At 49.5% G+C, this 12,908-nt stretch overlaps 3 protein-coding genes across 3 annotated transcripts; all 3 read left to right on the top strand.

Moving 5' to 3' along the window:
* Positions 1-134: 134 nt before the first annotated feature.
* On the top strand, positions 135-2,328 carry GGI43DRAFT_412029 (Ran GTPase-binding protein YRB1; the record flags this gene model as incomplete). Its single annotated transcript, XM_083206794.1, has 4 exons — positions 135-885; positions 1,042-1,179; positions 1,288-1,579; positions 1,656-2,328. Coding segments are annotated over exons 1-4 (652 nt in total), but the record flags the coding sequence as incomplete, so codon positions are not given.
* A 1,723-nt stretch (positions 2,329-4,051) lies between these two features.
* Positions 4,052-5,319, top strand: GGI43DRAFT_386305 (yeats family-domain-containing protein; the record flags this gene model as incomplete). Its single annotated transcript, XM_083203772.1, has 5 exons — positions 4,052-4,167; positions 4,365-4,513; positions 4,614-5,003; positions 5,129-5,214; positions 5,296-5,319. The coding sequence occupies 5 exons, from the start codon at positions 4,052-4,054 to the stop codon at positions 5,317-5,319; spliced, it is 765 nt and encodes a 254-aa protein (XP_083057779.1).
* Positions 5,320-7,638: 2,319 nt separating this feature from the next.
* On the top strand, positions 7,639-11,430 carry GGI43DRAFT_130333 (uncharacterized protein). Its single transcript, XM_083199159.1, has 3 exons — positions 7,639-8,917; positions 8,986-10,754; positions 10,816-11,430. Exons 1-3 carry the CDS (start codon positions 7,989-7,991, stop codon positions 11,175-11,177), a joined length of 3,060 nt encoding a protein of 1,019 aa, XP_083057778.1. The 5' UTR covers positions 7,639-7,988; the 3' UTR covers positions 11,178-11,430.
* Positions 11,431-12,908: the final 1,478 nt, after the last annotated feature.

Genomic DNA, 12,908 nt, shown 5'->3' with positions numbered 1-12,908 from the left:
CCATCTCCCGTGATTTCCCACGTTACTCACTCACTCGATAAGCCATTAAATAACTCAAAGAAGCACGCGCTAGTTGGTTATTCACGGAATATTTTCTGAATTTAATTTACTCGTATGAGGTGCCATATATCGCTATGTAGTAGAGCTGTAGCAAGCAGAGACAAGGCAGGATAGGCATAGTCTAATATGGAGTCGCAGTCTAGGCACCTATGAGGTGCATGCAAGTGCAAGTGCATAAAAGGGGCCCTACAGCTTAGCCGCCCAGATCTCCATGGCAGAAACAAACGGCACGTCAAATACAAGTACCGCTCCTGCAGAAATACGTGTAAAGCTACCAAATTCCTAGTCCAAATCTTAGGGAACCCAATAGAAGAGGAAGAAAAAAATTAACAGGCCCCCGCCACTGGAGGGGCAGCGCCAAAAAAAGCAAACTCCCACTTTCCAGCCCAAACACAGCCCCTCCTTTGTCTTGGAACTCACCAAACCAAAACCAACCACCACTCACCCTTTTTAACCATAAACTCCGTCCCGCTAGGCAGACCCGAGGGAAGAAAAAAAAAAAAGTACGCCTCTCTTTTTTGTTCTCTAGACATCAGCGATATTTCCTATTCTTCGGTGAGTCCGTCCACAAAGGTGCGCGCAGAGGTTTTGTGGAGAACAGAGACTTGATACTGTTTTTGTTCTCCCTCTTTTGCCCCGCCGCCAGCTCTTCTCCAGCAATAAAAAACCCGTCGCGTAATCTATTTTTCTTTTGCTACAACTGCAGGCGACTAATATTGCTCTTTGCTTCCATCGACTAGATTTTTCGATATCCAACCAACACACACATTCAAAATGTCTTCCGCAGATGCCACCGAGCCCAAGGTCGAGCAGACCAGCACTGAGGTACGACGACTTTCCATGCGGTTCTCTATCCCTTCAGGTTCGATCGATCGGTCTCTGCGCGACATCGCCGCTGTCTGACGATATATCGATACTGGAGGGGGGAACCCCGCCACATTTTGTCCATTTAATATATACTGACCCGCCGGCTTTGTTTAGGCCCCTGCTGCCTCCGTGACCGCCTCCTCTGTTTTCTCCATGTTTGGCGGTGGTGAGAAGAAGGAGAAGAAGGAGGATGAGGACCGTGGTGACAACTCTGGAAGCGCCAAGGCCCAGCGCGATGCCAAGGGTGATGAGGTAAGCTCTACTGAAAGGAGGGGGAGAAAGAAGCAAGGCGCTTGATGCTATATAGCATAAGAGTAGGGCATAGAGGAGAGAAGGCTAACGAATATATCTGTCGTATAGGAGGAGGCCCCCGAGAGCGAGGACGTCCACTTCGAGCCCGTCGTCAAGCTGACCGAGAAGGTCGAGGTCAAGACCAACGAGGAGTCTGAGGAGCAGCTATTCAAGATGCGCGCCAAGCTCTTCAAATTCGTCAAGGCCGTCAAGAAGGAGGGCGAGGATGCCCCCGCCTCCTCCGGCGAGTGGAAGGAGCGAGGAACTGGTGATGTCAGACTTCTCAAGCACAAGGAGAACGACAAGGTCCGCTTGGTTATGCGACGAGAGAAGACCCTCAAGGTCTGCGCCAACCACTACAGTATGGTTCCCTACATGTTCCCCCCAAACCCTTGGTTTTAATAAAGCTAGCTTTACTGACACATGTTTGCGCGCAGTTGTCCCCGAGATCACCCTGTCCCCCAACGTTGGCTCTGACCGCAGCTGGGTGTGGAACGCTGCCGCTGATGTCAGCGAGGGCGAGCCCGAGGCTGTTACCCTGGCTATTCGATTCGCCAACTCTGACAGTATGTTAAGACCTTTGGACTCTCACATTTTACAATCACTAACATGAGCTTCTTTTTCTGCAGATGCCAACCAGTTCAGAGATGCCTTCCTGAAGGCCCAGAAGGACAGCGAGCACCTCTTCAAGGCCGCCGCCGATGAGGAGGACAAGGAGGAGGAGAAGACTGCTTAAGCTGGAGTTTTCTTAACCGACTAGCAACCCGAAACCAGTGCTTGCCGCTTCTCGAACCATAATTTTTCCCCTCCCCCGCGCATCAGCTGTTGATGAAACAGAAGAGATGCTAGCACCACGACACCATCCCACAGCCCATCACGCCACAACACACAACACAATACACAATACACACTACGCAATACAGCACATCGATATAAGAAGCCCCTGTACGAAGTCGATGTAGTCAGAGGCAGTCGATCTGGATTCACGAAGACTGGAGAGGTCCCCCCGATGAAAGTAAGCACCAAGTGGCGCATGGCTTGGGGGGATAGCAGATAATGGCATTTGATAGTAAAGCACCCTGAAGCAAAGAATAAAAAGTTGATACCAAATAGGAGCACTGTATGGTGTAGAGAGTGATTTTGTGTATACTTTTAAACATGAGCACTGAGCGTTGTAGTTTTTAAAGGTAAAAAGGATATGTAAGACATGCAGCAGCGTTGGTTGCTGTGATGATGACAGCATGAGAAGCCCACAATTCACGTTGACTTGTCAACTCTATTTCCGCTCCATGCTACAGAAATAGAAGTAACAGCAAAGAGCAGCATCGGATAAGCAGCATCATCTATACAACAAAAGGTGTCCTTGACGATGCGTGCATTTCCGGCGCAGTTGTAGGGCTAGCGCGGAAAGAGACAGATTCTATCCGATCTGGCGTCTATCACGCTATGACGTGGTACCTCCGAGCTGGCCCTGACCGCCTCAAGGGCGCAGCGCACGGGCAAAGTACACAATCATAGCAGGCGAGACGAGACGGCGGTATCCAAAGGAGACGACCGTTAGCCCCGAATGGCGGCGGATAGCCGGGCCCCTACCGGCATGGAAGCTTGGAAAAAGGTTTTTTCTGAAGTCTGCCTTTGTCTGTCTACCTTGAATCATCTAAAAGGAGAGTGGAACCCGATTTTTTTTTCTGAGCTGAAGTGGAAGACGGCAGAAGCGCAGCGCAGCGCACAGTGAGAACTAGCCTCGACTCTTACGTGACCACCCCAGCCCTCTTTTCTTTTACACGGTTTCTCCCTTCACTTGCTCTGCCTGCCTGCTTATTGCGACGGAAGAGCCTGTCTATTGCGAGACGTTGCTGCCAACCAGATACCATTTATCATTGCTGTGTGAACCAATTCGCTGCAGAACCTCGTCTTGCTCCAAAGCCTTTTCTGCGGCCCCCTTTTAAATTCCCTCTCTTCGCGTTTCCGGCTCGGTTGGCCGGTGCTGTGTCTGAAAGTCTGCTTGCGTGTTTGCCTTGTGTTGAGCGCCGTGTAGGACCAGACAAGGGCCGCCCAAGCCAGCAGCAGCAGCGGCGAGCTTGTTTTTTTTCCTCATTAAAATTAATTCCTTTTTCCTTGTATTGAAATCCTTCCCTTTTTTTCCCGCCCGGGTTTTTGCCACCATTTTTCCAATTCCCTGTTTCTCCGTATAGAAGGTTTTTTTTCTTTTTCTTTTGAAGGCCGGGAAAATAATTGAGGACACATTTTCATCATGTTGGTCGAGGTGAGTTGATACACGTATTCTCCTTGCCTGCAGTTTGGCTTTTGCCTGTCTCCTTTACTCCCTGCCGGGACACGTTTATATAATTCATCGGAGCAACTGGATGTCGTTTTTTTCTGAATGCAAGAGGTATACATATCCTTGCCGGCTGGATGGCACTGGCAGACTCGCAGAGGGACATGAGTGGATGGCCGCTTTTAAATCGCGACAGGTGGAGGGAGGGCTGCGGAAAAAAACCAGATGACGGAACATGGGAGCTGCCAGCTGGATGAGATTCTCGCCAAACGTCTGCCAGCCGGCTGGATTGAATGCCTATTCACTTGGAAAAAACGATGGAAGCTTCTTTTCTTGTTTACGCGATGCTGTGTTCATCTTCCTCTTCATCCTCACTTTTCCTTCACTTTTCGTTGTGTGAAGTCACATCACGCACACAAAACGAAAAAAAGGGCCTCACAAAAGCGCGTTCCCCGAACTTGAACGACTCTCATATTTTCAATCATTGCTTTTCACCATTCACGTCTCGATTCCGAATTCCCCGTCATTCCTTTTATTGTTGCTCTTTTTTTCACGATGGCTCCGATTCGCAGGGGAGCGCCGCGCGCTGCGAAGAAGCTGGCGATTCATGCGAGGCTTGGGACTAACGATGAGCAGAGGAAAGTCAAGGTCGTTACGGACCAACACGTCATGTGAGTATTTTTCCGGCAGCGTTTTGCTCGATACCTCGCTTTTCCACCAACAACCATCCATGTACAGCCTCTTTTTTGTTTCTATATTCGAAGAAGAGTCATGTGTTCATATATTTGATGGGCTGGATTTTCCCTTCTTTTTTCCTTTAAACTTCGCTTCGTTTTATTCATGGCTCCTTTCTGACCTGATGCTGCAGCGACAAGCCTTCGCCCGTCGAGGAGTTTCCTATGCGGCAATGGAGCATACGGCTCTTTCTGCTAGATGAGGATGGCAATGAGCGGCCTGGCGACGTCTTCACCAAGGTTGTCTACAACCTGCATCCTACATTCGAGAACCCCACCCAGAGTGAGTCTAATTTTCCTTCTTTTTCGGCAATTCATAATTTCTTTCCATGTCTTCCGGTTCCCAATTCTGAGACATTTCTGACGCGATTTACTTTTTGCAGCATTCACCAAGCCCCCCTTCATCTGCTCCAACGAGGGTTGGGGTGAGTTTGAGATAGGAATCGATCTCTACACCACGGAAAAGACGAAGCTGGCTCCCATCATCCACGACCTGAATTTCCAGCAGGAAAAGTATGAGGTGACGCACACGGTAGTCTTCAAGAACCCTTCCCAGGCACTCCAGGAGAGGCTGCGTGAGACGGGCCCTCTGCCTTCTGATGAAGAGAGGCCTAAAAAGAAGGGTCTCGTAAGCAAGAAGGGAACCCAGAAGTATGACTACGAGAAGATCGCCGAGGCCCTCGAGAAGCTCGAGGAGGAGGATCTTCTGCGCGTTATTCAGCTGATTAACGAGAACAAGGGGCCGGATACCTATATCCGGAGTGATGTTGAAGGTAAGTCCCTGTCTCCCTCAAAAAAATCAACATGCGTGTATCTTCTTTCCAATTTTGAATATCTCATTTCTTCTTCTTTGGACAAGTCCACACCCCGTGTTGATGCTTTTCTTTCGGAATTGTAGTGAGTAACTTGTCTGAAGCTGGCGAATTTTCCATCGATCTATATACCATGCCGGATGCGTTGACGACGAAGCTCTGGGAGCACCTGGTGAGTATTCTCTGACGAGACCCAATTTTTTGATCGCCACTAGCTCGAAACCCATTCTGACAGCAATTTCACAACGTATAGTCCAAGAAGGGTCTTGTTGCCTAAAGAAGTTTTGCGTTGCGCCTCCGAGTTGCTGCAGCCCATGCCTTTGGGATAGATGACCCTAACGCCGGTTACAAGCGCTTGGCGGCACTGGTCGATTGAGTTTGAGAGAGAGAGAGAGCTACACATTGTCCTTTTTTGGTCTTTTAATTTTTTTACTTATCACGGCAAGGAGCATTATGAGAATACGCACAAAGGAAACTATCGATACGACGGAAGTAATTGTGGTTTTATTTTGTAACGCAAAGGGTACCCCGGAGAGAGAGAGAACGGCTACAAGCCTGGCATTTTTAAAAGAAAGAAAGATTTGCTTGAAAAATAAGAATCCGCGAAATCGGTTCTTGTTTTTTGGTTGTCACAAAAGAACTTCCTACTCAATAATCTGCTCTTCCGTTTTTTTACTTTCCTTGGTTTCTGCAAGGGGGAAGTGTTATCTTGGTGCTCTTTTTTAAGACTTGTTCACTGCGATTATATCTGCTTGAGAAAGCGGACAATCGTCTTGAAGCCGTGGCAGAAGCAATGTTCTCTCTCTCAACTCTAATCCTGACAGACTCTCCCCTCCCTTTCTAATTTTCTTATACTCCGACCTTTACTTGCTCTTGCTCTTTTCTTGCGTCTAGCAGCTACAGTGTGGATAGCAGAGAGGAGGATCATCAAAGAGGATCGCTATCTAGTTCTAGTGAAATGAGGCTGCCAGAAGGATCCATCAAAACGGGTCCTTTTTATTATGAGGCGTGGCGGACTCTACATGTATTGTTGGAGGAGGAAAACAGAAAAAAAGCACATATAGCTGCTTTTCTTATTATTACTATTTTACAAGGCGATGAGTGCTAGTTGAAGTGAATAGTGTTGTATTGGTGCGGATAATTTATTTGACTTTGCAGTGAGTTTTTGTGATAGATGATGACTTGTGCAGATGTGGAGTTCCACCGGAACAGTTAAGCCGGCATGTGAAAGTGACCATTGGCAGTCCCCTTGCAGGAAAGACTAGAGCAGTCTCTTCTTATCAGACCGCCGTTTATTGGACATGGGGGCTGATGGGTTCTTCGGGTGCATTTACGAGCAGCTCCTGTAAGCATGCGCTGTGCTTGATATGTAGGCGAATATTGTAAGCGGGCCTTGCTGGTCGTGGTTCCTGCACTAGATGCTCTTTTATGGATGGAATAGTCTAGGGGTGGCATATAGGAGGGTTACATAAGTTGACTTGCTTGGCAAGTGGACTATTACTATAGTAGATAGTACTTTTGTGCCGATATCAATTTGAGCTGCAGATTGATAGACAGAGAGCTCCGTATATAGTAACAGTTCGTCGTAGCTTTTGACCCAGATATCAGAAATAGGGAGCTGAGATCCCTGCGTCTGCTTGGGCGTGACGCGCTTTTTGACTTTTGACTTTATGTTTCATGTCTCTTATTTTTGGTGAGACGCACAACTCAATTCACATGACGCTACTGACGCTGATGCGATGCTGATGCTGATTGCTGATGCCTAGGCGGGCAACACGTAGCTCGTCCATCCCTTGCATCCAACAATTGCCAGCTCACACGCCACATGCCTACGAATCAGTACCTGGGCATCCTGAGACTCTCGGTGTGCGCCGGCAGCCAGTGGCGCTCTGGCGATCGATCCTCGACCACGGCACCGTTGCTTTGCTACGCTCGTGACAGCGGTGCTAATGACAAACAAGTACCTTTGGTTGGTGCATGTACACAGTACCAAGCGACGGGGACGAGTCAATGAGTTTTCATTTCCGTCAACGTGACCTCCCAGGATGCAGCGTCTGGCGGCTCGCGATTGGTCGGATGGGGCCTCTTATTGGCTAATAGCCACGTTGATTGGCGGCCATTATTGGCTGCTGCACTGGGGCGGATCCGGGGTGGAAAGAGGGGCCAGCGCGGCGGGAAAGAGCTGCTGCGTCGCTGCTGCGTCGCTGCTGCTGCGTGCTGCGGCTTCCGCTACTAATTTCCACTAACGTGCCCTTTCCCGCCTGGCCTTATCGCTATTTTGGCTTTTCTGGGGCGGGCAAGAGCGAAGGCGCAGCCGCCTGGGAACCATTGGCACACAAAAAATAAGAGAGGGGAAGGGGACGACTGGCCCCCAGGGAGGGTTCTGGCCTTTTTGGATTGAGCATGTACTTCTGGAACAAAAAAAAAAAGTACCCGTAGTGCTTGCTGCTAAAAGTTTTACGGGGGAAGGAACGAAGGACAGGAGAGAGCAAGAAGTCGAAAAAAATTGTTACTGTTACGTCTTCTTTTTGTCTGCGCTTGACTTCAATTGGTCGTCTCCTCTTCTCTCTTACAAACCACCTACTTTCATCTCTGCCTTCTTCCTCTCCTCTTTATTTTCTCCTCTTCAGCCAAAGATTGGGGGATAAATCAGAAGAGAGGCAAAAAAAAAGGTAAAAGAAGAAAAAAGGCTATTGACGGATTCGTTTCCTTTTAACCTGCAGAGGGTGGTTCGATTTTCCTTCTTCTTACCTTTTTTTATACTGGATTCGATTTGCCATCCAAGCGTGCACCGAGACAGCGACCCCCGCCAGCGTTTGATTTTCGCTTGACTTCGGCCTACGCTCTTCCTCTGGCGCCCATCCCGCTGCAAACCGACCAACATCTCACCACCTTGTTGGTGGTTTTTGGGCAGCCCTGCCTGCGGCCCCCCGGAAAAGAGAGGAAATGGCCCAATACACGAACAACGCGAGTCCCGCCCAGTCGACTGCGACGGCAGCTTCAGCGCAATCTTCGGCTCAGCAGCAGTCCGCCGCGGCGGCGGCGGCTTCGGGGCAGAACTCGCAGCATAAGCGCGTCTACCAGGCGTGCATTCCATGTCGCCGACGAAAGGTGCGATGCGACCTCGGCAGCGTTGATAACCCCCACGATCCGCCGTGTGTGCGCTGCCGTCGCGAGAGCAAAGATTGCTACTTCAGCGCCACCAGGCGCAAGAGAAAGACCGACGAGGAAGACAGCGACGCCGACGAGTATGTCATCCGCAATGGCCGGAAGAAGCTTCACGCTGCCGACAGCCCTCCGTTTTCACGATTTGATAAGCGACATTACAGCGACACACCGCTGACGCCTGGAGGATCAACTGGCCGGCCTCAACCGCTGCGGCGACCAGATGGCTCCAAGGACAACAGCCGCAAGCGCGATGGCGAGTTTGGTGATGGTGATTCCAACCAGACGCTGGAGAACCTGGAGGCTCAGACGGTCATGAGACAGGGCGTCTTTGGTCCTCACGATGCCCTCGATCTTCTCTACAAGGCCGCGACGGATAGGTTTGTCATGCAATCCTCGGTTGCTTTGGGTACTGCTAACGGCCAGTCCAGCCCGGCTGCGGATACACACAGGCGTCAGCCAAGCATGGCATCGGTTGCTGCAGGGCGACCTCAGCAAGCCCAGGCAGCAGACGAGCCCAACATTCGTGCCAGGTCAAGAGGACCGTCCATGTCTGTCCGGCCTGAGCAACAACCCGTTGACCCTAATCTGGATCGACCGACTCTGAGCGCTCAGCCCGGCTATGAAGATGCCCTGAGAGCTTGGTCAAGGTTCCGTTTCGTACGTGCAGGATGGTTCACTGCGCAGGAAGCCATCGAGTATATTGACTAGTAAGTCGAAATTTTATCAAGAAATTATCGGTTACAAACATAGGAAACTGACTCTGGTTCTCTGCTAGCTACTACAAATACCTTTCCCCACTTACACCGATTTCTCCCCCCACCTTTAGCAACCCTTCATCTCACTTGACACTCTTGACCGAGGAGCCTATTCTTACAGTTACCTTGCTTACGATTTCCTCAAGATATTGCCAACTTCCTGGCGCTGGTGGCATTTGTCGATCGCACGCCGTGCCCGAACAGCTATGGACGTATTTGCGCGGCATGATTGAGAGATGTCTGTGGGGACAGGAGGCTTTTGGAGGTGGCTTCTGTGGCTCAGGGTCTGCGTCCACTTCTATGCTCACTGATGAGTCCCAAACAAGCAGCACGGCGCCGTGGCGGGGACTTCGCAAGGGCAGCTTGAGGACATTGGGTACGATTGAGTCGCTATTGATCCTAACCGAGTGGCACCCTCGTGCGCTGCACTTTCCCCCAAATGAGGCTACCGATGAGCTGGTCCTCCCCATAGCCGAAGCCTCTCCGCTGATGGCATCTGAGGATGAGCTACACAGGACAGTCGGACCTGGCATTGGCGGTAAGAGGATTGAGAGCTGGCTCGAGCCTGCATGGAGAAGCGATCGCATGTGCTGGATGCTGCTTAGTACTGCCATGGGACTGGCGTATGAGCTCGGTGTCTTTGATGACATTGATGAGCTTCTCAAGGATGATGCCATCACTCGACCAGAGTATAAAGATGAAGTCTATCGTCAACGCGCCAATCGCATCAAGCGGCTTCTGCTCATCTACACGAGCCAGCTTGCCGGACGCTTGGGCTGGACCAGCATGACTCCAGAGCATCTCAGAAAGGCCGATCCCGCGGTCGCTCGTCAGAGACCCTTGACCACCGACAGCAGCAGCACGCCCGCAACGAATCCTTCTTCTCTGGCGAACGGATTCAACTATGTCCCTGATCTCGAGCTCGATGACCAAATCATCCACTGCTGGGCAGGCATCAGCAACGCCATGCATCTCGGCAACGAGAAGCTGTTCAAAACCCGCAAGCACACCACCGAGATTATTCAATCGGGCAAGTACGTTGACTTGCTGAGAGATTTTACGCCACTTCTAAAGGACTGGTACCGAGAGTTTGAGTTGTTCCGTCTGCCGCAGTATATCAGGCACATTCTTACCATTGAGTATGAATACGTGCGGATTTACATCAACTCGCTGTCATTACAGGCGGTAGTCGAGCGGTGTACTAATAACGCGGGTAACACCAGCAACGGGGTACAGCCGACGCATCTATCTCCCCAGACCATGATCAACTATGGAAAGCTGCCTCTTGGCCAGCTAGGAGGCTTCACTGTCCATGACCAGGAGTATGTGCGCGAGGTCGTGGAGGGAAGCCGGAATCTTCTTCGAACGGTTGTTGAGGGGCTGCTTCCTGGTGGCTATCTCAAGCACGCTCCTGTGCGAACATATTTCCGCATCATTAGCGGCGCCATGTTTTTGCTCAAGACCTTTGCCCTAGGCGCTCCTCGTTCTGATGTCAAGATGAGCATTGATTTGATGGATGCCACAGTGGAGGCTCTGCGCAACTGTATTGTTGACGATGTCCACTTGGGTATTCGCTTCGCCGACTTGTTGGAGTCTTTGACGAGCCGTCTGCGAAACCGCTTCATCCAGGCACCGATGCCACAGCCGTCTGCAAAGGCACAGAGCCCTGTTCCAGAGACGGGCAGCGCGGGTGGCGTGGCGCCGGTGCAGAACGGCGAAAATGGAGAGAATGGCGCAAACTGGGTGGGCAACCACGCGCAGAGGCTTAGGGATGGTCTCAACGGACAGTGTAAGTTTAACGCCTTTTTTATGATTTTAGGTTTTCAGACACTAATTTGGAGCAATCCTAGACCGAGTACCAACTCCCACTGCTGAGGGGAACAACATCTCTGCTACACCTTTTGATATCTCGGGTGGCAACTTCCCGTACCATGGGGCGTCGTCAATTGGCCCATCAACTCCAGCAGCTGACAATAGCAACACATCGGCTAACATGGATGTCAACTTGTTTGACGAATGGAACAATGCTGGGAGCGAGATGTGGTATCTGCCCCCTGGTCCGGCTTTTTTCCAGAACATGGAGAATAGCTCTGTTGCCATGACTGCCGAAGGTGTCAACGTTGGCGGCTTGGATCTCCTGGAGTATATGGCCATGGATCCCGTGCATTTTCCCGGCTTAGATGGTACAGGCGGTAGCGGGGCGGCGAGCTGAATGAGGGTGGTGTCTTGATCAGTACAATTAGCGACGGATACGATTGTCTTTTGGAGTGCATGGTTTTAAAAGTTATGGGTGTGGTACCGGCATACGGAACAATTTGTCTTGGGCATTTTACCAAATTTTATCAGTATTTGTTTAGTTAGGCTACCATCGAAGAAGATGGCACACAGTTCAGATTTCCGAATTCAGAAATTACCAACAATTTTATCTTTTGAGAAGTGTTTTGTTACATGCTGTTTTACTTAATAATCATTACGTGCTGTTTTACTTAGTAGTCATTGATTGATCTTATCAATGTAGAATATAAAGTGGGGTGAAAGTTCCAGTATCATTATGTAGTTGTACAGCCTATACGATAAAGGTCAAGTGATCACGTCGTCTATTTTGATTCTGTAATGGTGTTTATGTCATGCTCACTTCCACCAATCTACGTTTATATGCGGGTAGTTTACTTATCTACGCTGGGCCAAGTACAGTTGGATGTAGTGTACAAGGTAGAAATGCAATGATTGCCTTTAAGACTTGCCGCGAGAGCCGCGAGAGCCCAAAGCTGATATACCTATGATACTCTTTTATGCTCTGCAGCTTCAGACGAATAATATGCTCGGGGTATGAATTGTTACATTGCCAAGACCAGCTCATCTTGCCCCGTATGCTTAATTTGGATATTCCTCCGTCTTCCCTTTGGTGCAACGGTAACGGTCAGCTGAGCTTCAATTGTGAAGATGAACTTCCAGAGTAATTGTTACAATGCTAGAATTTCATACTCATATTTACACCCGTGTAGATACCCCGGATAGATATCCCAGATGTGAAGGATTACTTTGGTAAACTATAATAGAGTTGGTGATACAAGGAGGGCCGGCTATATCATATCATTTGGAATCTGTGTTTTGGAATCTATGTTGGTCAATCGGGCTGGAGCACTGCTGCAGCAAGGCCTGACGATATTAAATTATTGTGGCTGGTCACCAAGCTCAGCTCTTCAGGGATGACAAATTCGTGGTTGCATTTCTGCAGTTACGGCCCCATGATGATTGGTTCGGCAATTTCAGAAAGATTCATCTCCGAAGAGGCTGGCGAGGCTCGCGAGGCTCGGGATGGCTGGGCTTCAATGCAGTCTCAGCCGTACAGGGGATAGGAAATATTGGCTTTGGAAGTTTTTAACTTAAATCGAATTAGGGGTGTTTATATAAATCGAAGAAAATTTGATGAATATAGCTACATCGTTTTTCCTTCGATAAATATTGCCTCTCCTTTATCGTTGGGTCTGACAATAGAGAGATTTCCGAGCGGTTCGTTGAGCGCAGGTTACCAGCATGGGAGAAATTCACTCCGAATTGGAGATTCTTGAATCTACCGAGCTAATTCAAATGAAATCCAATAGAGAAGAAGAACCTGGAAATGCAAGATCGCGTTATGATAATTCAGGTCATGGCCTTCAGCTTATTAATGCAAGTGGTACCATGTGCACCGCTACTTCGGGAAGCCCGCAACTCAATAGATCCCCCATCAAAGGGAATGTGTTTTTCTACATGATAAAGGACTCAGTAGTCACTATCAATGGTTCTGATGGTGCTACTTCTTATAGAGAAGATTATTTCGGCGAAAAGAGTGAAGAAGCTGAAGGTAAGAGCGTTGCCTGACAGAATGTATCTGGTGCTGATGGTTAATTCAAATACACCATAGATGAAATTCTTCAAATACTTCGTAATTGGCTCGTAG

The sequence above is a fragment of the Trichoderma evansii genome (genome assembly GCF_050947405.1).
Source record: "Trichoderma evansii strain SZMC 28006 chromosome Unknown GGI43scaffold_19, whole genome shotgun sequence".
In the NCBI taxonomy this organism is placed as follows: Eukaryota; Fungi; Ascomycota; class Sordariomycetes; order Hypocreales; family Hypocreaceae; genus Trichoderma; species Trichoderma evansii.
Note: the sequence above shows the minus strand (reverse complement) of the source record. Positions and strands in the feature narration are given on the sequence as shown.